The sequence below is a fragment of the Oncorhynchus keta genome, chromosome 21, assembly GCF_023373465.1.
Source record: "Oncorhynchus keta strain PuntledgeMale-10-30-2019 chromosome 21, Oket_V2, whole genome shotgun sequence".
Taxonomy (NCBI): Eukaryota; Metazoa; Chordata; class Actinopteri; order Salmoniformes; family Salmonidae; genus Oncorhynchus; species Oncorhynchus keta.
The window spans coordinates 59145422-59169740 of NC_068441.1; the positions used below are offsets into that span (position 1 = coordinate 59145422).

At 42.0% G+C, this 24319-nt stretch overlaps 1 protein-coding gene across 1 annotated transcript; it reads left to right on the plus strand.

Annotated features, from left to right (window-relative positions):
* The first annotated feature begins 813 nt into the window (after positions 1 to 813).
* On the plus strand, positions 814 to 17510 carry LOC118379496 (tripartite motif-containing protein 59-like). Its single transcript, XM_035766515.2, has 6 exons — positions 814 to 1457; positions 2611 to 2781; positions 8689 to 8883; positions 14236 to 14328; positions 16953 to 17110; positions 17287 to 17510. Exons 1-6 carry the CDS (start codon positions 1344 to 1346, stop codon positions 17474 to 17476), a joined length of 921 nt encoding a protein of 306 aa, XP_035622408.1. The 5' UTR covers positions 814 to 1343; the 3' UTR covers positions 17477 to 17510.
* The last annotated feature ends 6809 nt before the right edge of the window (positions 17511 to 24319 follow it).

The window sequence follows — 24319 nt, forward strand, 5'->3', positions numbered from 1 at the left end:
GTGGTTAGCAGATGTTATTGGTCACATACACATGGTTAGCAGATGTTAATGTGAGTGTAGCGAAATGTTTGTGCTTCTAGTTCCGACCGCACAGTAATATCTAACAAGTAATCTTAACAATTTCACAACAACTACCTATATACACACAAGTGTAAAGGAATGAATAAGAATATGTACATATAAATATATGGATGAGCGATGGCCGAATGGCATAGGCAAGATGCAGTAGATGATATAGAGTACAGTATATACATATGAGATGAGTAATGTAGGGTATGTAAACATTATATAAAGTGGCATTGTTTAAAGTGACTAGTGATACATTTATTACATCATTTTTTAAATTATTAAAGTGGTTAGAGATTTGAGTCAGTATGTTGGCAGCAGCCACTCAATGTTAGTGATGGCTGTTTAACGGTCTGATGGCCTTGAGATAGATGGTCCATCTGTAGCTCAGTTGGTAGAGCATGGCACTTGTAACGCCAGGGTAGTGGGTTCGATCCCGGGACCACCCATACGTAGAATGTATGCACACATGACTGTAAGTCGCTTTGGATAAAAGCGTCTGCTAAATGGCATATATATTATATATATATTATAGAAGCTGTCTAATGTCTAACCCCTGGCAAAATATCTAGATAATGGTGTGTTGCTAGGAAACCATTATCTTCATCTTTCAATAGAATTAGAACGAGTAAATAATTGAATTCTATAATTCTATGGATTCTATAATCATAATGTGGCTAAGTGCTCACAATGAGTGACAGGCGTGTTCCGGAACCTTCAGGTACCATACTACTAGGAATGCACCTGTCCTCTCCTCAGATCATCCTGAAGCTTCAGCCTGGACAGGTATCTGTTAGCAGTGTTGAGAATGGAAGTCCAACTAGGTAAAGAGCTGAGCTGTCCCGTGTGTTTAGACGTCTTCAGTCCACCTGTTATAGAGTTGTGTTGTAGTCATAACTATTGCAAGAAGTGTATTCACCAGACCCTCATCGCCCAGAACTGCAACAAGCCCCAGGACAAGTTCATCTGCCCCATGTGTAGAAAGGTACGACAAGCTGCTCTCTCTATTCTTCCAAATGGTACCATAGTTCCAGTATCGTGCACTAATATTGGTAAAAAAGTAATGCCATAATGTGTGTTGCCATAATGCCTGTTGTTGCCTACTCCAGTATCCTCTGTAAACACCCCCTTTCCTTGGTCATACGGTAGGTATCTGACAACCTACACATTTGGCCAAATCAAATCACTGTGTTGTAAGATATGATTGTAACCACACAACCTGTCTATTGTAGGTGAACATCTTACCTGACAAGGGACTCAATGGGTTGAAGAGGAACATGTTTGTTGAGAACGTCGTGGCGATATTGAAAGAAAGGACAGAGAGTAACGAGGCTAAGCAGCAAGCTCTGAAGGAATTCATGTGCCCTGATCATAATGAAATCATGAATCTGGTATGTTTAGTTTTTCACATTCATCCAAATGTCTCGTAAGAGTAAGGGTGTTAACCCCGGTGTCCTGGCTAAATTCCCAATCTGGCCCTCATACCATCATGGCCATCTAATCATCCCCAGCTTTACAATTGACTCATTCATTTCCCCTCTTCTCTCCTGTAGCTATTCCCCAGGTTATTGCTGTAAATGAGAATGTGTTCTCAGTCAACACTAATTCCCTGTATAATGCACTACATCTGACCAGGGCTCATAGGGCCCACATAGGGAATGGTGTCATTTGGGACTATACCATATTTTCTATTGTATGAGAACACAATGCTCTGATCAAGACCACCATATAGGCTGCCTCTATATATACAGTACACTACATGGCCAAACGTCTGCTCATTGAACGTCTCATTCCAAAGTCATGGACATTAATATGGAGTTGGTTACCCCTTTGCTGCTATAACAGCCTCCACTCTTCTGGGAAGACTTTCCACTAGATATTGGAACACTGCTGTGGAGACCTGCTTCCATTCAGCCACAAGAGCATTAGTGCGGTTGGGCACTGATGTTGGGCGATTAGGCCTCTTGGCTCACAGTCGGCATTCCAATTCATCCCAAAGGTGTTCGATGTGTTTGAGGTCAGGGCTCTGTGCAGGCCAGTCAAGTACTTCCACACCGATCTCGAAAAACCATTTCTGTATGGACCTTGCTTTGTGCACAGGGGCATTGTCATGCCGAAACAGGAAAGGGCCTTCCCCAAATTGTTGCCACAAAGTTGGAAGCACAGAATCGTTTACAATGTATGCTGTAGCGGTAAGATTTCCCTTCACTGGAACTAAGGGGCTTAGCCCAAACCATGAAAAACAGCCCCAGACCATTATTCCTCCTCCACCAAACTTTACAGTTGTCACTATGCATCGGGCAGGTAGCGTTCTATATATATATATATATATATATAAAACACCTCCTCTATATAAAACACTACCTCTATATATATATATATATATAAATAACATAACCTATATATATATAACACTACCTCTATATAACAATACCTAGATATAAACACTACCTATTTATATATAAAACACTACTAACTGTAAGTCACTCCGGATGAGAGCCGCTGATAAATGACTCAAGTGTAAACGTTTGTTGTCCTTTCCAGGTGTGTCTGCAGGATAACACGTTGATCTGCGCAGGATGTAAACTGTTTGGCCACCACAGCAGCCATGCAGTGTCTAAGCTATTTGATGTGTACGAGCAGAGAAAGGAGGGCTTCGCCAAACAGATGAAGAGTCTGCTGGACAAACATGAAGCAAACAAAAAATGCATTGAGGTAGGTCTCTTTTTTTATATGACAATCCTGATTGGCTTGTCATTGGCTTGTCACGTTTAAGGAGGACGCAGTAACGAGAGACAAATCCTATGCTACTGAAAATATTAGGATATAGACGATGCTACGTTTCATTCAGTTGCATTTCATATGATGTATTTTGTTATTACATTTGACAACAATAAAACACATCTTTTCTCTGAACAAACATAAAATAACATTGAAGTAAAATTGAAATAAAACACTACACATGAATTGAATTACAAAAGATAAAGTACCTAAAATAAAATGGTGGTCCTTCTGTAGCTCAGTTGGTAGAGCATGGCGCTTGTAACGCCAGGGTAGTGGGTTCGATTCCCGGGACCACCCATACGTAGAATGTATGCACACATGACTGTAAGTCGCTTTGGATAAAAGCGTCTGCTAAATGGCATATATAGTGCTATGTGCGTTATAAAATAAAATCAGGGTTTAAAAATGTACAAATCAAATGTTATTTGTCACATGAGCCGTATACAACAGTGAAATGCTTACTTACAGGCCCTTAACAAACAATGCAGTTTTAAGAAAAAAGAAGTGTTAAAGTAAAAAATAGATAAGTAATGCAAATAATCTGGGTAGCCATTTGATTAATTGTCCAGGAGTCTTACGTCTTGGGGGTAGAGGCTGTTGAGAAGCCTCTTGGACCTAGACTTGAAGCTCCGGTACTGCTTGCCGTGCGGTAGCAGAGAGAAGAGTCTTTGACCATTTTTAGGGCCTTCCTCTGACACCGCCTGGTATTGAGGTCCAGGATGGCAGGAAGCTTGGCCCCAGTGATGTATTGGGCCATACGCACTACCCTCTGAAGTGCCTTGCGGTCGGAGGTCGAGCAGTTGCCATACCAGGCAGTGATACAACCAGTCAGGATGCTCTTGATGGTGCAGCTGTAGAACGTTTTGAGGATCTTAGGACCCGTGCCAAACCTTTTCAGTCTCCTGAGGGGGAATAGGCTTTGTCGTGCCCTCTTCACGAACAGGGAGTACAGGAGGGGACTGAGCACACACCCCTGAGGGGCCCCGTGTTGAGGATCAGCGTGGTGGACGTATTGTTACCTACCTTTTACACCTGGTGGCAGCCCGTCAGGAAGTCCAGGTTCCAGTTGCAGAGGGAGGTGTTTGGTCTCAGGGTCCTTAGCTTAGTGATGAGCTTTGAGGGCACTATGGTGTAGAATGCTGAGCTGTAGTCAATGAATAGCATTCTCACACAGGTGTTCTTTTTGTCCAGGTGGGAAAGGGCAGTGTGGAGTGTGCATCTGAGATGGAAACCTGTGATAGTTGTAAGAATACAGTGGGTTTTTTTTATTGATTAATTCTAGAGATTTGATTAAATATTGGATTTCAAGTAAAAATATATTGCATTTGGGGACAGATTTCAAATATTTGTGTATATAAAATCTACCAGAGAGAATGAAGATATGAATTACTATTTCAGTAGTATTGTTTTCATTTGAATGTTTTTTAATTAATTAAATAAAACATGTAGATACTTAACTTCAAAATAGCTTTACATTCATAAAGTCACACTTATAAAACATGTGTATAATAGTTTCTTCTTTATCACAGAAAAGGCATATGTCCTCCAATTCCATGAATTTAGACAAGGTATTGCAAGGGTATATTTTGTGCAATATTTTAAAGTGAATTGATGGTACTTTAATTGACATACAGAATTTGTGAGGGAGCAACCAAGTTTTCTCCATTCAATGTCAGTAATACAGAATGTGTCAGGGAGCAACCAAGTTTTCTCCATTCAATGTCAGTAATACAGAATCTGTGAGGGAGCAACCAAGCTTTCTTCCATTCAGTATCAGTAATATTTGCATTCCAGAAGAATTTCCATGTTGGAGAGATCTTATTCTTTTGAGTTAAAGTTACCTTAAGAATGCATTATTACATTTGTTTATCCAGCAGGGGACAAAACACCAATGAGATTTCATTAATTGAGTGAGTGCCCTGAGGGTATTGCTTTGCATATAGATTTGAATTCTTTATAATGTATTAGGAAATTGTATGTTACCAAGAAGTTTCTATAAGAGAGGACACTCTACCCGTCAAAAGTTTTTACAACAAAATCCAATCAAATTGTATTAGTCATATGCGCCGAATACAACAGTAGATCTTACAGTGAAGTGCTTACTCACAAGCCCTTAACCAACAATGCAGTTCCCTCCCACATGACGCCATCTATTTTGTGAAGTGCACCAGTCCCTCCTGCAGCAAAGCACCCCCACAACATGATGTTGCCACCCCCGTGCTTCACGGTTTGGGATGGTGTTCTTCTGCTTGCAAATCCCCTTTTTCCTCCAAACATTACGATGGTCATTATGGCCAAACAGTTCTATTTTTGTTTCATCAGACCAGAGCACATTTCTCCAAAAAGTATGATCTTTGTCCCCATGTGCCGTTGCAAACCGTAGTCTGGATTTTTTATGGCGGTTTTGGAGCAGTGGCTTCTTACTTGTTGAGCAGCCTTTCAGGTTATGTCGATACAGGACTCGTTTTACTGTGGCTATAGATACTTTTGTACCTGTTTCCTCCAGCATCTTTGCAAGGTCCTCTGCTGTTGTTCGGGGATTGATTTGCACCTTTCACACCAAAGTATGTTAATCTCTAGGAGACAGAACGCGTCTCCTTCCTGAGCGGTATGACGGCTGCGTGGTCCCATGGTGTTTATACTTGCAAACTATTATTTGTACAGATGAATGTGGTACCTTCAGGCATTTGGAAATTGCTCCCAAGGATGAACCAGACTTGTAGAGGTCTACAAGTCTGGTTCACAGTTCTTGGCTGATTTCTTTTGATTTTCCCATGATGTCAAGCAAAGAGGCACTGAGTTTGAAGGTAGGCCTTGAAATACATCCACAGGTACATCTCCAATTGACTAAAATGATGTAAATTAGAAGCTTCTAAAGCCATGACATCATTTTCTGGAATTTTCCAAGCTGTTTAAAAGGCAGAGTCAACTTAGTGTATGTAAACTTCTGACCCACTGGAATAGTGAGACAGTGAATTATAAGTTAAATAATCTGTCTGGAAACAATTGTTGGAAAAATGACTTCTGTCTGCACAAAAAAAGATGTCCTAAACGACTTGCCAAAACTATAGTTTGTTTACAAGAAATTTGTGGAGAGGTTGAAAAAGGAGTTTTAATGACAACCTAAGTAAGTGTATGTAAACTTCCAACTTCTACTGTATATAGCCTCTTTACTACCTGGTATCCTGCACATTGATTCAGTACTGGTACTTCCTGTATATAGCCTCATTACTACCTGGTACCCTGCACATTGATTCAGTACTGGTACTTCCTGTATATAGCCTCATTACTACCTGATATGTCCTGTATATAGCCTCATTTCTACCTGGTACTTTCTGTATATAGCCTCATTACTACCTGGTACTTCCTGTATATAGCCTCATTACTACCTGGTACGTCCTGTATATGGCCTCATTACTACCTGGTACTTCCTGTTTATAGTCTCATTACTACCTGGTATGTCCTGTATATAGCCTCATTACTACCTGGTACTTCCTGTATATAGTCTCATTACTACCTGGTACGTCCTGTATATAGTCTCATTACTACCTGGTACCCTGCACATTGATTCAGTACTGGTGCTTCCTGTATATGGCCTCATTACTACCTGGTACGTCCTGTATATAGCCTCATTATTACCTGGTACGTCCTGTATATAGCCTCATTACTACCTGGTACTTCCTGTATATAGGCTCATTACTACCTGGTACTTCCTGTATATAGTCTCATTACTACCTGGTACATCCTGTATATGGCCTCATTACTACCTGGTACTTCCTGTTTATAGTCTCATTACTACCTGGTACTTCCTGTATATAGCCTCATTACTACCTGGTACGTCCTGTATATGGCCTCATTACTACCTGGTACTTCCTGTTTATAGTCTCATTACTACCTGGTACTTCCTGTATATAGCCTCATTACTACCTGGTACTTCCTGTATATAGCCTCATTACTACCTGGTACGTCCTGTATATGGCCTCATTACTACCTGGTACTTCCTGTATATGGCCTCATTGCTACCTGGTGCTTCCTGTATATAGTCTCATTACTACCTGGTACTTCCTGTATATAGCCTCATTACTACCTGGTACGTCCTTTATATAGTCTCATTACTACCTGGTATGTCCTGTATATAGCCTCATTACTACCTGGTACTTCCTGTATATAGCCTCATTACTACCTGGTACTTCCTGTATATAGTCTCATTACTACCTGGTACTTCCTGTATATAGGCTCATTACTACCTGGTACTTCCTGTATATAGTCTCATTACTACCTGGTACGTCCTGTATATGGCCTCATTACTACCTGGTACTTCCTGTTTATAGTCTCATTACTACCTGGTACTTCCTGTATATAGCCTCATTACTACCTGGTACGTCCTGTATATGGCCTCATTACTACCTGGTACTTCCTGTTTATAGTCTCATTACTACCTGGTACTTCCTGTATATAGCCTCATTACTACCTGGTACTTCCTGTATATAGCCTCATTACTACCTGGTACGTCCTGTATATGGCCTCATTACTACCTGGTACTTCCTGTATATGGCCTCATTGCTACCTGGTGCTTCCTGTATATAGTCTCATTACTACCTGGTACTTCCTGTATATAGCCTCATTACTACCTGGTACTTCCTGTATATAGTCTCATTACTACCTGGTACTTCCTGTATATAGCCTCATTACTACCTGGTACTTCCTGTATATAGTCTCATTACTACCTGGTACTTCCTGTATATAGCCTCATTACTACCTGGTACTTCCTGTTTATAGTCTCATTACTACCTGGTACTTCCTGTATATAGCCTCATTACTACCTGGTACGTCCTGTATATGGCCTCATTACTACCTGGTACTTCCTGTATATGGCCTCATTGCTACCTGGTGCTTCCTGTATATAGTCTCATTACTACCTGGTACTTCCTGTATATAGCCTCATTACTACCTGGTACTTCCTGTATATAGTCTCATTACTACCTGGTACTTCCTGTATATAGCCTCATTACTACCTGGTACTTCCTGTATATAGTCTCATTACTACCTGGTACTTCCTGTATATAGCCTCATTACTACCTGGTACGTCCTGTATATGGCCTCATTACTACCTGGTACTTCCTGTATATGGCCTCATTGCTACCTGGTACTTCCTGTATATAGTCTCATTACTACCTGGTACTTCCTGTTTATAGTCTCATTACTACCTGGTACTTCCTGTATATAGTCTCATTACTACCTGGTACGTCCTGTATATGGCCTCATTACTACCTGGTACTTCCTGTATATAGTCTCATTACTACCTGGTACTTCCTGTATATAGGCTCATTACTACCTGGTACTTCCTGTTTATAGTCTCATTACTACCTGGTACTTCCTGTATATAGTCTCATTACTACCTGGTACTTCCTGTATATAGTTGTGTATTTTATTGTTTTACTATTTCCTTTTTTTGTGCAAATTGTTCTTACTTTTTAACTCTGCATTGTTGTGTAAGGGCTTGTTAGTAAGCATTTCACGGTAAAGTCTACACCTGTTGTATTTGACACACGTGCCAAAATTGGATTGGATTTAATAGATTTCTTCAAACAGAAATGGATCGTATCAGGGTCGTAGAAATCAGGTTGAAGAAAATTAAATAATTTTCCGTTCCGAAACGTTTTGCTACGGTGTGCACTAATGAATACGACCCAGTGTAAATCAGAGATTAGCTGACAGTCCTCTCTGTGTTACTCTGTAGGGTTTGGTTGGCCAGAAGCAGGACCTCCTCTCGTCCTCTAAGTGTTAGGATTAGAGTCTCTATGTTGAACTGTCCCATCTCTGTATCTCTCTCTGTAGGGTTTGGTTTGCCAGAAGCAGGACCTCCTCTCATCCTCTAAGGACATTGAGGCTTTCCTGAAGAAGCTGGGGGACAGTCTGATCTGGGAGATCCAGAGGAAGGTGAGCCACATGGTCACGAAGGTCCACACGGAGTGCTCCATGAGGTGCCGTTGCCTCCAGGATGGCATGGACGAGCTCAGCGCTCCCCAGAAGGTGAGGATAAAAACAAGTTCATTACAGGAATATTTGTTTTATTCGGATCCTACAGGATGTACAGTACCAGTCAAAAGTTTGGAAACAGTTACTCATTCAAGGGGTTTTCTTTATTTTTACTATTGTCTACATTGTAAAATAATATTTAAGACATCAAAACTATGAAATAACACATATGGAATCATATAACCAATATATATTTGTGTTTACTCTGTAATTGGTTTAGTATCATGGAGTAACTACAATGTTGTTGATCCGTCCTCAGTTTTCTCCCGTCACAGCCATTAAACTCTGTTAATTAGGTTAGTATTGTGGAGTAACTACAATGTTGTTGATCCATCCTCAGTTTTCTCCTATCACAGCCATTAAACTCTGTTATTTAGGTTAGTATCGTGGAGTAACTACAATGATGTTGATCCATCCTCAGTTTTCTCCCATCACAGCCATTAAACTCTGTAACTGTTTTAAAGTCACCATTGGCCTCATGGTGAAATCCCTGAGCAGTTTCCTTCCTCTCCGGCAACTGAGTTAGGAAGGACGCCTGTGTCTTTGTAGTGCCTGGGTGTATTGATACACCACCCAAAGTGTAATTAATAACTTCACCCTGCTCAAAGGGATAGTCAATGTCTGATTTGTATTTTTACCCATCTACCAATAGGTGCCCTTCTTTGTGAGGCATTGGAAAACCTCCATGGTCTTTGTGGTTGAATCTGGGTTTGAAATTCACTGCTCGATTGAGGGACCGTAATGTTAATTGTATTTGTGGAGTACAGGGATGAGGTAGTCATTAAAAAATAAAGTTAAACACAATTATTGCACACAGAGTGAGTCCATGTGACTTGTTAAGCACATTTTACTCCTGAACTTATTTAGCCTTGCAACAACAAAGGAGTTGAATACTTTTAATGAATTTGTAAAAATGTCTGAAATCATAATTCCACCTTGACATTATGGGGTATTGTGTGTAAGTCAGTGACACAACATTTTTAATTTAATCAATTTTAGTATTCACACCCATTTAGTCTGTGTTAGTCTGAATTTAAAATTTATTAAATTAAACATTTTGTTCACTGGCATTCACTGACACAATACCTCATAATGTGCAATGTTTTTAGAAATGTTTCCACTCTCTATCTACACGACATGACAAAACGTATGTGGACACCTCCTCGTCGAATATCTCATTCCAAAATCATGGGCATTAATATGGAGTATGTCGCCCCTACTGCTATAACAGCCTCCATTCTTCTGGGAAGGCTTTCCGCTAGATGTTGGAACATTGCTACTATAACAGCCTCCACTCTTCTGGGAAGGCTTTCTACTAGAGGTAGGAACATTGCTGCTATAACAACCTCCACTCTTCTGGGAAGGCTTTCCACTAGATGTTGGAACATTGCTGCTATAACAGCCTCCACTCTTCTGGGAAGGCTTTCCACTAGATGTTGGAACATTGCTGCTATAACAGCCTCCACTCCTCTGGGAAGGCTTTCCACTAGATGTTGGAACATTGCTGCTATAACAGCCTCCACTCTTCTGGGAAGGCTTTCCACTAGATGTTGGAACATTGCTGCTATAACAGCCTCCACTCTTCTGGGAAGGCTTTCCACTAGATGTTGGAACATTGCTGCTATAACAGCCTCCGCCCTTCTGGGAAGGCTTTCCACTAGATGTTGGAACATTGCTGCTATAACAGCCTCCACTCTTCTGGGAAGGCTTTCCACTAGATGTTGGAACATTGCTGCTATAACAGCCTCCACTCCTCTGGGAAGGCTTTCCACTAGATGTTGGAACATTGCTGCTATAACAGCCTCCACTCTTCTGGGAAGGCTTTCCACTAGATGTTGGAACATTGCTGCTATAACAGCCTCCACTCTTCTGGGAAGGCTTTCCACTAGATGTTGGAACATTGCTGCTATAACAGCCTCCACTCTTCTGGGAAGGCTTTCCACTAGATGCTGGAACATTGCTGCTATAACAGCCTCCACTCCTCTGGGAAGGCTTTCCACTAGATGTTGGAACATTGCTGCTATAACAGCCTCCACTCTTCTGGGAAGGCTTTCCACTAGATGTTGGAACATTGCTGCGGGGACTTGCTTCCATTCAGCCACAAGAGCATTAGTGAGGCCACTGGCTGTGGCCTCCAATAGGCACCACTGGCTGTGGCCTCCAATAGGCACCATTGGTTATTTTACTAAGAGTTATGAAGTCAAGAAGTTACTATCTACCAGAAAACTCTAGTTAGCTACATTGACTATGTTCACAATGTAAACAAACGCAACATGTTAAAGGATAATTATGTAGTACTGTAGTACCACTAGCAAGGATTTAAGAGCACTTAGTAAAAACTGGAACCAAGCTGTACATAATGGATGCATATGGTACAGTAGGGGATGTGGTGCAAAAAGTACCCAATCGTTATACTTGAGTAAAAGTAAAGATCCCTTAATAGAAAATGACAAGTAAAATACTACTTGAGTAAAAGTCTAAAAGTATTTTGTTTTAAATATACTTAAGTATCAAAATAATTCAAAATTCCTTATATTAAGCAAACCAGACAGCACAATGTGTTTATTTTTTATTTATTTACAGATAGCCAGGGGCACACTCCAACACTCAGACATAATTTACAGATAGCCAGGGCCTCACTCCAACACTCAGACATCATTTACAGATAGCCAGGGGCACACTCCAACACTCAGACATTATTTACAGATAGCCAGGGGCACACTCCAACACTCAGACATTATTTACAGATAGCCAGGGGCACACTCCAACACTCAGACATTATTTACAGATAGCCAGGGGCACACTCCAACACTCAGACATTATTTACAGATAGCCAGGGGCACACTCCAACACTCAGACATCATTTACAGATAGCCAGGGGCACACTCCAACACTCAGACATTATTTACAGATAGCCAGGGGCACACTCCAACACTCAGACATTATTTACAGATAGCCAGGGGCACACTCCAACACTGAGACATTATTTACAGATAGCCAGGGGCACACTCCGACACTCAGACATAATTTACAGATAGCCAGGGGCACACTCCAACACTCAGACATTATTTACAAGGAAGCATGTGTGTTTAGTGAGTCCTCCAGATCAGAGGCAGTAGGGCGGACCAAGGATGTCCTCTTGATAACTGTGTGAATTGTACCATTTTCCTGTCCTGCTAAGCATTCAACGTGTAATGAATACTTTTGGGTGTCAGGGGAAATGTATAGAGTAAAAGTACATCATTGTCTTTAGAAATGTAGTAAAGTACAGATACCAAGTACTACAGGTACCAAGTACTACAGGTACCAAGTACTACAGGTACCAAGTACTACAGGTACCAAGTACTACAGGTACTACAGGTACCAAGTACCACTGAGGGAAAATAGAGTAAAGATGCTCTCCCCCTCTGCTCCTCTCTAAACAACATGCTCTGTGTAGCAGGTAGAAGTCACATTGACACAGTCTTCTTCGTTGGAGTTAACGGCTGTTGGCATCTAATTAAGATAGAGTTACCTCTGTGGAGCATTTATTTGGGCTGCAATATGAGGTGCAGTTAACTCTAATGAACGTATCCTCTGCAGCAGAGGGAACTCTGGGTCTTCCATTCCTGTGGCGGTCCTCACGAGAGACAGTTAACTCTAATGAACGTATCCTCTGCAGCAGAGGGAACTCTGGGTCTTCCATTCCTGTGGCGGTCCTCACGAGAGACGGTTTCATCATAGCGCTTGATGTGTTTTGCGACTGGACTTGAAGAAATTCCTTAAATTATTGAAATGTTCCGTATTGACTGACCTTCATGTCTTAAAGTAATGATGGACTGTCGTTTCTCTTTGCTTATTTGAGCTGTTCTTGCCATAATGTGGACTTGGTCTTTTACCAAATAGGTCTATCTTCTGTTTACCACCCCTACCTTGTCACAACACAACTGATTGGCTTAACTAAACGCAATAAGAAGGAAAGAAGTTCCACAACTTAACTTTTAACAAGGCACACCTGTTAATTCAAATGCATTCCAGGTGACTACCTCATGAATCTGGTTGAGAGAATGCCAAGAGTGCAAAGCTGTCATCAAGGCAAAGGGTGGCTACTTTGAAGAATCTAAAATATAACATATTTTAATTTGTTTAACACTTTTTTGGCTACTACATGATTCCATATGTGTTATTTCCTAGTTTTGATATATTCACTATTATTCTACAATGTAGAAAATCGTAAAAACATTTTTATGAAAAAGAACAACCCTGGAATGAGTAGGTGTGTCCAAACTTTTGACTGGTACTCATTGGCCGATCCCTCTGTTCTGATCTACTATTCACAGGGATCCCCTCAGAATCCCTCACTCTTGATCCATCTATCACCCACACTTTCTTCACTTCCTCAGCATGCGACATCTTCTGCACTACTCTGACCCTTATAGTGGAGCTGAAGCACAGATAGGGAGGATATAGAAATAGATAGGAGAACGAGACAGATAGGGAGGATATAGAAATAGATAGAACAACGAGACAGATAGGGAGGATATAGAAATAGATAGAACAACCAGACAGATAGGGAGGATATAGAAATAGATAGAACAACCAGACAGATAGGGAGGATATAGAAATAGATAGAACAACCAGACAGATAGGGAGGATATAGAAATAGATAGAACAACCAGACAGATAGGGAGGATATAGAAATAGATATTTCACCCGATGTAGAAATGTGAATATCCCGTAGCCATTTCCACTCACTACCTAATTTGGCGATGAAAGGTGGCCGGCACTGGAAGTAGATGGAGAGAGATGGATTTTTGGCTGACATCATTTTCTCATCAATGAAGATTTGATCTCCGTAATCTGTAATAAACTGAGTGGACTGCGTTTTGTACACTTTACTCTTTTGCTGAAGTTTTTTAAAAAGTGTGTTTTTTAGAAGGAGTGCAACGGGGAATTGAGTTATTGCACACGCCCATTTCACAGAGTAGGCGTTCCCTAACAGAAATATGCAAATACATGATAGAACGCACCAATAGGATCTCGCGAGCTCGTGCTTGGCTCTCCCCATCTCCTTGTTTGTTCTGCCCACTATGATTAATTTGCTCCCATTGGAAACGACAGGCTGTGGTCTATCTTGGGTTAGTTATAAAAAGTATTTAGCTGAAATAACATTAACCCAACTGTTTATTATCATCTTGTTGCAGCTGGATCAAACCTGTATTAGATATATTGCGTCCACTGTTACCTTATCCTTCATGTGTGTTGATGAAGTGTTACATACAAGACACATAACAACAGAACACTAAAATATGTTGGCTAAAGTATATCCTGCTACAATATCTAATTAAATGCATCGATTCATTCAAGGTCCACACTGAGATGAAGAAACATGTAGATGGCAGTAAAAGCCCCGTTGACTTCCTGAAGGGGGAGAGGCGTCTGCACAGAGAGGCTGAGAAGGTAATGCCTCTTCTGCTCTTTTCATCATCCTCATTCAGCCTCAGTCGAACAGTCTGTTGTTCTTTAATCAATAGATGTTGTTCTGTTTGACCAGAAGAAATAACCCACAGATGTAAGTTCAACGTCCAGTTGAGGACCTGTGAGGCGTCTGTTTCTCCAACTAGACACTCTAATGTACTTGTCCTCTTGCTCAGTTGTGCACCGGGGCCTCCCACTCCTCTTTCTATTCTGGTTAGGGCCAGTGTGTGCTGTTCTGTGAAGGGAGTGGTACACAGCGTGGTACGAGATCTTTAGTTTCTTGGCAATTTCTCGCATTGAATAGCCTTCATTTCTCAGAACAAGAATAATCTGATGAGTTTCAGAAGAAAGTTATTTGTTTCTGGCTATTTTGAGCCTGTAATCGAACCCAGAAATGCTGATGCTCCAGATACTCAACTAGTCTAAAGAAGGCCAGTTTGCTTCTTTTTTATTTATTTTATTTGACCTTTATTTAACCAGGTAGGCTAGTTGAGAACACCTTTATTTAACCAGGTAGGCTAGTTGAGAACACCTTTATTTAACCAGGTAGGCTAGTTGAGAACATCTTTATTTAACCAGGTAGGCCAGTTGAGAACACCTTGATTTAACCAGGTAGGCCAGTTGAGAACACCTTTATTTAACCAGGTAGGCCAGTTGAGAACACCTTGATTTAACCAGGTAGGCTAGTTGAGAACACCTTGATTTAACCAGGTAGGCCAGTTGAGAACACCTTGATTTAACCAGGTAGGCTAGTTGAGAACACCTTGATTTAACCAGGTAGGCCAGTTGAGAACACCTTTATTTAACCAGGTAGGCCAGTTGAGAACACCTTTATTTAACCAGGTAGGCCAGTTGAGGACACCTTTATATAACCAGGTAGGCCAGTTGAGAACACCTTTATTTAACCAGGTAGGCCAGTTGAGAACACCTTTATTTAACCAGGTAGGCCAGTTGAGAACACCTTTATTTAACCAGGTAGGCCAGTTGAGAACACCTTTATTTAACCAGGTAGGCCAGTTGAGAACACCTTTATTTAACCAGGTAGGCCAGTTGAGAACACCTTGATTTAACCAGGTAGGCTAGTTGAGAACACCTTGATTTAACCAGGTAGGCCAGTTGAGAACACCTTGATTTAACCAGGTAGGCTAGTTGAGAACACCTTGATTTAACCAGGTAGGCCAGTTGAGAACACCTTTATTTAACCAGGTAGGCCAGTTGAGAACACCTTGATTTAACCAGGTAGGCCAGTTGAGAACACCTTTATTTAACCAGGTAGGCCAGTTGAGAACACCTTGATTTAACCAGGTAGGCTAGTTGAGAACACCTTGATTTAACCAGGTAGGCTAGTTGAGAACACCTTGATTTAACCAGGTAGGCTAGTTGAGAACACCTTGATTTAACCAGGTAGGCTAGTTGAGAACACCTTTATTTAACCAGGTAGGCCAGTTGAGAACACCTTTATTTAACCAGGTAGGCCAGTTGAGAACACCTTTATTTAACCAGGTAGGCCAGTTGAGAACACCTTTATTTAACCAGGTAGGCCAGTTGAGAACACCTTTATTTAACCAGGTAGGCCAGTTGAGAACACCTTTATTTAACCAGGTAGGCCAGTTGAGAACACCTTTATTTAACCAGGTAGGCCAGTTGAGAACACCTTTATTTAACCAGGTAGGCTAGTTGAGAACACCTTGATTTAACCAGGTAGGCCAGTTGAGAACACCTTGATTTAACCAGGTAGGCCAGTTGAGAACACCTTTATTTAACCAGGTAGGCTAGTTGAGAACACCTTTATTTAACCAGGTAGGCCAGTTGAGACACCTTTATTTAACCAGGTAGGCCAGTTGAGAACACCTTTATTTAACCAGGTAGGCCCGTTGAGAACACCTTTATTTAACCAGGTAGGCCCGTTGAGAACACCTTTATTTAACCAGGTAGGCCAGTTGAGAACAACTTCTCATTTACAACTGCGACCTGTCCAAGATAAAGCAAAGCAGTGTGACACAAACAACGCAGAGTTACACATGGAATAAACAAAAGTTGCTGTCAATAACACAATAGAAAAATCTATATACAGTTTGTGCAAATGGAGTAAGGAGGTAAGGCAATAAATAGGCCATAGTAATTACAATAGTAATTACAATTTAGCAGATTAACACTGGAGTGATAGATGTGCAGATTTAAAAATAAAAAAAACTTTATTTAACTAGGCAAGTCAGTATTTCTACATGATGAAGTCCAAGTAGAAATACTGGTCTGCAAAAAAGTAAATAAAAATAATATGGGGATGAGGTAGGTAGATTGGGTGGGCTATGTACAGATTAATTTTTGTAAATCCAATCAGTTTTCCACATAGATTCAAAGTCATCAAATTGAATTTTGGGTTTTCAAATGACGTGAAAACAATGTTGATTCAAGGTTTTTCAACCCGTTTTTGTCCATATGCCTTTTGGCAGACACTTCTATTCAAAGCATTTACAGTCATTTGTGTATACATTTATGTATATTTTACATATGGGGGGGGCCTGGAACTCCCAACCCAGCCAAGTGCCATGGTCTACCAACTATACAGGACCACAATGTCTTTTATATCTTTGTACCTGGAGCAGGTCCTGGAGCCAGTGGACTGGTCAGCCCAGTATAGAGAGTCCATCTCCCTGGGTCAGTACGTAGAGGACCTGATGTCCGGCATTGACATCCGCAGGATGGGCACCGTGAGAGGGAAGAGCCTGGTCAAGAACATCTCTCAGGACCTCAAGGCCTGGAGGTACAGAATAAGAAGAAAATTTGTGTTTGAATTCATAATCGTTGTTTGTTTCATTCATATATTAAAATGTGTGAATTGTTTGAAATAATTCCACCTCCCTGCCAGTGATACTCTGTAATGCTTTTAAATTGTGCAGTAAATTCACATTTCTTTCTCTCTCTCTCACTCTCTATCAGGTCTGGGAGGACCAGCTTTGACCCGACGGCCTACAGGAGTTTGGACGTGATGCTGACCAAGACAGCCTCCCTGGTGGAGCAGGGCGAGGACGACTCAGATGACTCAGACTCTGACACCTGTCTCAGCTGGGAGACACACAGCACTTCTGAAGAGGAAGGGGCCACCGGAGACACCAAACAGAAAGCTTGAGAATACAGCCAATATACGCCAAATATGCCCCTATGTCCAGTTGTCAGACAAGAGATATTAAATACACTATCTCTATTTTGTCAAACGGTCTCTGTCCCTTTTCTTCCTGGAATTCATCAAATGGCAATTCAGTACCTTATAAATTAAATCAGTTTGTGTCATAGCACCCCCTGGTGGTCATAGTAAAACTCATGTGTCGGATTAGTTATCACTGTCAATTCATCATACCAGTGACAATTGGTAAAACTCCATAATGTGTTGTAAGCATGTATGAGCCTTTATGTCTAATAATAACACTATACAACGAGCAAAATGTCAAAGAAACCATCTTCGCTATATTGGCACCCATAGGTGATGGGCTGCTTTAGTTTTCCACATTTTGTATTTACCTATTTACTTAACGAGGTGAGTCAGACAAATTCTTATTTACGATGACTGTAATAACGCCTCTTGCACTGACATGCAGTGCCTTAGACTGCTGCGTCACTCGGGAGCACAACTACAGTACCAGTCCTTCTGTAGCTCAGTTGGTAGAGCATGGCGCTTGTAACGCCAGGGTAGTGGGTTCGATTCCCGGGACCACCCATACGTAGAATGTATGCACACATGACTGTAAGTCACTTTGGATAAAAGCGTCTGCTAAATGGCATATATTATATATTATATCGAACTACAGTACCAGTCAAATGTTTGGACACACCTATTCATTCAATGGTTCTTCTTTTCTACATTGTAGAACAATAGTGCAGATATAAAACTATGTAATAACACAGATGGAATCATGTAGCAAACAAACAAAAAAAGTGTTAAACAAATCAAAATATATTTTATATTTGAGATTCTTCAAAGTAGCCACCCTTTGACTTGATGACAAATGTGAATTGATGGGAAATGATGTAAATATATCACTAGCCACTTTAAACAATGCTACCTTATATAATGTTACTTACCCTACATCATTCATCTCATATGCATATGTATATACTGTACTCTACATCATCGACTGCATCCTTATGTAATACATGTATCACTAGCCACTTTAACTATGTCACTTTGTTTACTTTGTCTACATACTCATCTCATATGTATATACTGTACTCGATACCATCGTATGCTGCTCTGTACCATCACTCATTCATATATCCTTATGTACATATTCCTTATCCCCTTACACTGTGTATAAGACAGTAGTTTTGGAATTGTTAGTTAGATTACTTGTTGGTTATCACTGCATTGTCGGAACTAGAAGCACAAGCATTTCGCTACACTCGCATTAACATCTGCTAACCATGTGTATGTGACAAATACAATTTGATTTGATTTGATTTTGATTTGACAGCTTTCCACACTCTTGGCATGCTCTCAACCAGCTTCATGAGGTAGTCATCTGGAATGCATTTCAATTAACAGGTGTGCCTTGTTAAAAGAACATTTGTGGAATTACTTTCCTTCATAATACATTCGAGCCAATCAGTTGTGTTGTGACAAGATAGGGGTGGTATACAGAAGATAGCACTATTTGGTTAAATACCAAGTTCATATTACGACAAGAACAGTTCAAATAAGCAAAGAGAAATGACAGTCCATCATTACTTTAAGACATGGTCAGTCAATCTGGAAAATTTGTAATTTTTTGAAAGTTTCTTTAAGTGCAGTCGCAAAATCTGTCATTTGGTCTGATGAGTCCAAAACGTTAGATTTTTGTTTCCAACCGCTGTGTCTTTGTGAGACGCGGAGTGGGGGAACGTATCTCTGTATGTGTGGTTCCCACCGTGAAGCATGGAAGTGGAGGTGTGATGTTGTGGGGGTGCGTCGCTGGTGACACTGTCTGTAATTTATTTATAATTCACACTTAACAACCATGGCTATCAGAGCATTTTGCAACAATACGCCATCCCATCTGTTTTGCTCTTAGTGGGACAATAATTTGTTTATCAACAGGACAATGACCAAACACACCTCCAGGCTGTGTCAGGGCTATTTGACCAAGAAGGAGAGTGATGGAGTGCTGCATCAGATGACCTGGCCTACACAATCACCCGACCTCAGATGGTTTGGGATGAGTTGGACCGCAGAGTGAAGGAAAAGCAGCCAACAAGTGCTCAGCATATGTGGGAACTCCTTCAAGACTGTTGGAAAAGCATTCCTCATGAAGCTGGTTGAGAGAAAGCCAAGAGTGGGCAAAGCTGTCCCCAAGGCAAAGGGTGGCTACTTTGAAGAATCTAAAATATATTTAGATTTGTTTAACACTTTTTTGGTTACTACATGATTCCATGTGTGTTATTTCATAGTTTTTATGTCTTTACTATTCTTCTACAATGTAGAAAATAGTATAAATAAAGAAAAACCCTTGAATGAGTAGATGTGTCCACACTTTTGACTGTATGTCATGGGAGGAGCTGGTTTTCACATATTGGGTATATTTAGTTATTCTGAACATATTTCCATTTGTTGTCAATTCTTGCAATTTAATATACTTACTTTTATGTTCGCTGGCTGGACAGGCAAACGCCGCCGAGTACTAAACTGTAAACCAATCAAAACTCGTGATGAGTAAGTCGCTCTGGATAAGAGCGTCTGCTAAATGACTTAAATGTAAATGTAAAATGAGTACTTTCAAAGCTTTTTATAACTGACCCAAGACAGACCAAAGCCTGGAGCTAATGAATCATAGTGGGCAGAACAAGCACAGAGGTGGGCTGAACCCAGCACTAGTGAGATCCTATTGGCGCGTTCTAGCATTTATTTGCATATTTGCAGTCCACTCTGTTAGTTACAGATTCTGGTTTTGGAAACAGAAAACTGTATGGAGGTTAAATGTTTCATTGATGAGAAAATGTGCAGAATGTCGGCCAAAATCCATCTCGCGGCATCTTCTCCCACTGCCGGCCACCGGGCTTCCTCTCACTACCATATTTGGTAGTACCAACTTCTCCCACTGCCGGCCACTGGGCTTCCTCTCACTACCATATTTGGTAGTACCAACTTCTCCCACTGCCGGCCACCGGGCTTCCTCTCACTACCATATTTGGTAGTACCATCTTCTCCCACTGCCGGCCACTGGGCTTCCTCTCACTACCATATTTGGTAGTACCATCTTCTCCCACTGCCGGCCACTGGGCTTCCTCTCACTACCATATTTGGTAGTACCATCTTCTCCCACTGCCGGCCACCGGGCTTCCTCTCACTACCATATTTGGTAGTACCATCTTCTCCCACTGCCGGCCACTGGGCTTCCTCTCACTACCATATTTGGTAGTACCATCTTCTCCCACTGCCGGCCACTGGGCTTCCTCTCAACACCATATTTGGTAGTACCATCTTCTCCCACTGCCGGCCACTGGGCTTCCTCTCACTACCATATTTGGTAGTACCATCTTCTCCCACTGCCGGCCACTGGGCTTCCTCTCACTACCATATTTGGTAGTACCATCTTCTCCCACTGCCGGCCACTGGGCTTCCTCTCACCACCATATTTGGTAGTACCATCTTCTCCCACTGCCGGCCACTGGGCTTCCTCTCACTACCATATTTGGTAGTACCATCTTCTCCCACTGCCGGCCACTGGGCTTCCTCTCAACACCATATTTGGTAGTACCATCTTCTCCCACTGCCGGCCACAAGGCATATTTCGTAGCGAGTGGAAACGTCCCATTGAAACATCCGCTGAAATATCTGGCTCTGTGGAACTATCATCTTCTATGGTATTACAGCGGCCCGCAAACAACTAAAGGTGCATGCCGCCACCTTCTGGATGGGGGGAAACTGACCAACTTTAACACAAAATAAAACTGTGCTCCTCCAGTCGGATTCAAGTTTCTATTCAGATCCCTACACATGCTCAGGAACCTGGGAGGGGGGAACCTCTTCATTCAGTACTCCCTGTAACATTCTGGCTGCTGTGTCCTGGAGATCCAGAAATCTTTTTTTCCGTCTTCACAATGTGTTGAACAGTGCTGAATAACAACTGAAACATAAACTCACTGTGTTTGTTGAGTCTCTTTCAGGTTTTAAATGTTTTGAAATCTCTGAAGTATCAACTTTGCTGTGTGTTCCTTCTTTTTACAGTCTATGGCAGACGTGGTGATCGGAGCTATCTGATTGGCCAGCGGTAGACCTATAGGTGAGTTTGATTTGCTCTCTGGGCCTGCCGGGTAGACGGAGTACTACCTTCAGAAACATGAAATGGTTCAAAATGGGAACACTTTGCCTTCATGGTACCAGGGCTGCTGAACCAAGTGCCCCTCCCACCAACATCACTAAATAAATACAAAATATATAAACTCAGCAAAAAAAGAAACATCCTCTCACTGTCGACTGTGTTTATTTTCAGCAAACTAAACGTGTAAATATTTGTATGAACATAAGATTCAACAACCGAGACATAAAAAGAACAAGATCCACAGACACCAGCTGCATTAAGTACTGCAGTGCATCTCCTCCTCATGGATTGCACCAGATTTGCCAGTTCTTGCTGTGAGATGTTACCCCATTCTTCCACCAAGGCATCTGCAAATTCATCCTGAGTTCATCAATGGACAGAAAATTCCAGAGAATGGAATATAATCACGTTTTATCAGAAACCGTTGCACTTGATTACTGGTTTAATAAGCCTTCAGTGATGACTCAGTGATTGATGAGGCTCTTCAAAGAATAACCTCAGCAGCAGGGAGGGACAGCCTCAGCAGCAGGGAGGGACAGCCTCAGCAGCAGGGAGGGACAGCCTCAGCAGCAGGGAGGGACAGCCTCAGCAGCAGGGAGGGACAGCCTCAGCAGCAGGGAGGGACAGCCTCAGCAGCAGGGAGGGACAGCCTCAGCAGCAGGGAGGGACAGCCTCAGTAGCAGGGAGGGACAGCCTCAGTAGCAGGGAGGGACAGCCTCAGCAGCAGGGAGGGACAGCCTCAGCAGCAGGGAGGGACAGCCCCAGCAGCAGGGAGGGACAGCCTCAGCAGCAGGGAGGGACAGCCTCAGCAGCAGGGAGGGACAGCCTCAGCAGCAGGGAGGGACAGCCTCAGCAGCAGGGAGGGACAGCCTCAGCAGCAGGGAGGGACAGCCCCAGCAGCAGGGAGGGACAGCCTCAGCAGCAGGGAGGGACAGCCTCAGCAGCAGGGAGGGACAGCCTCAGCAGCAGGGAGGGACAGCCTCAGCAGCAGGGAGGGACAGCCTCAGCAGCAGGGAGGGACAGCCTCAGCAGCAGGGAGGGACAGCCTCAGCAGCAGGGAGGGACAGCCTCAGCAGTCAGCTGACTCAGGCACCAGGGCAACCGGAAGAAGAGGGATCACATGGAGCAGTGCCACAAATGTTTTGCTGTTTGGATCCTGTTTGATGAGAGAGCAACTGGGGATGCAGCACGAAGGAATCCCTCAGTAGCCATAATGGAGGTCCGATCCTATTTGGAGGAGCCCCTCCTCCAAAGATCTGCAGATCCTCTGAGCTGGTGGAAGAACAAGGCCTCTGTCTACCCACGGCTTTCTAAAGTCACGACAGGGAGAGATAGTGGCCACATCCGTTCCCTCTGAGAGGGTCTTCTCGAAAACGGGACAAATAAATACTGAGAGAAGAACCCGCATCAGCAACTTGAAAGTGAGTCAGTTTGCATTTCTGAATGCAAATCTCTCATTAAAATATGTTCAGCGTTGCTGTGTGCTGCTGGTTATAACATGGCAATAAAGAAGACCAGTTTAATGTTTTAAGTGGGATGCTTTAGTTTTGCACATTGTTATTTATTTTTCTTTGATATGGTGCAATATTCTATTATACTGTTTAGATTGTATTCGTTTTGAATTGTTACATTTATATGCACTTTGTTAATCTACATTAAAAAGTTAAACTTTAAATGCAAATGTTTAATAGCATTCGCTTCATAACAAACCAATGAATTTTTAAATACATTGTGGTTAGGATAGAGTATGATTTCATTTAATCATTTAATTAGATTTTTTTTAACACCAATCAAACTATCGCAAACTGTTTGACTTGAAAAAACTTTTTTTTTTTAAAGAGCCATTTGGGAGCCAAAAGAGCCGGCTCACTGAATAGAGTCGGCTCACTGAAAAGAGCCGGCTCACTGAAAAGAGCCTGCTCACTGAAAAGAGTCGGCTCACTGAAAAGAGCCGGCTCACTGAATAGAGTCGGCTCACTGAAAAGAGCCGGCTCACTGAAAAGAGCCTGCTCACTGAAAAGAGCCGGCTCACTGAAAAGTGTCGGCTCACTGAAAAGAGTTGGCTCACTGAAAAGAGTCGGCTCACTGAAAAGAGTCGGCTCACTGAAAAGAGCCGGCTCACTGAAAAGAGCCGGAATGCCCATCACCACTGGACTCGATAAATTTCACCTTTTAAAATTTTATTTCAGCCCACCACCTACCAGTCTAAAACTTGGTGCCCCTCCAGCTCCTAGCTGGTGGACCTGGAACGTGCCAAAACGGTCATCCTACCGGCTAGAGGCGCTAGCTAACTGGAGTCAGGTAAGTGGGGCAGTAGAGCTAGAATCAGTGGCTTTAGTCGGGAAAACACAGAACAACGTTATAGGTTACCACATCGCTCGTTCTAGCTACTAACATGGCTGTCATTAATCAGTTTTTCTGCAACATACGACAGAGCAAATGTTTGTCCGGATCAGACCTTGAAATGTCGGTAAGCTACTGTTAACGTTAAATGTCTCGTTTGCTTTAGGAATTAGATAGTTAAACTATCTAACACATGGCTAGTTATGAACCCATTTTCTATCAAACTACTTCAAACTGCTTTTTTGTTGTTGGAGCCTAGCTACCTGTAGAGCTTTGATTTCTTATCTATGCAATTTCAGTTTCTGGATGATTATGCAACTATCTGGGCACTTCCATGT

Excerpts from the sequence above, each read along its gene's own strand:
- LOC118379496 (XM_035766515.2), top strand. The coding sequence starts at position 1,344 with ATGTTTGTTGAGAACGTCGTGGCGATATTGAAAGAAAGGACAGAGAGT. Across the intron at positions 14,329-16,952 it reads TGCACAGAGAGGCTGAGAAG|GTCCTGGAGCCAGTGGACTG; the intron begins GTAATGCCTCTT and ends TACCTGGAGCAG. Across the intron at positions 17,111-17,286 it reads CAGGACCTCAAGGCCTGGAG|GTCTGGGAGGACCAGCTTTG; the intron begins GTACAGAATAAG and ends ACTCTCTATCAG.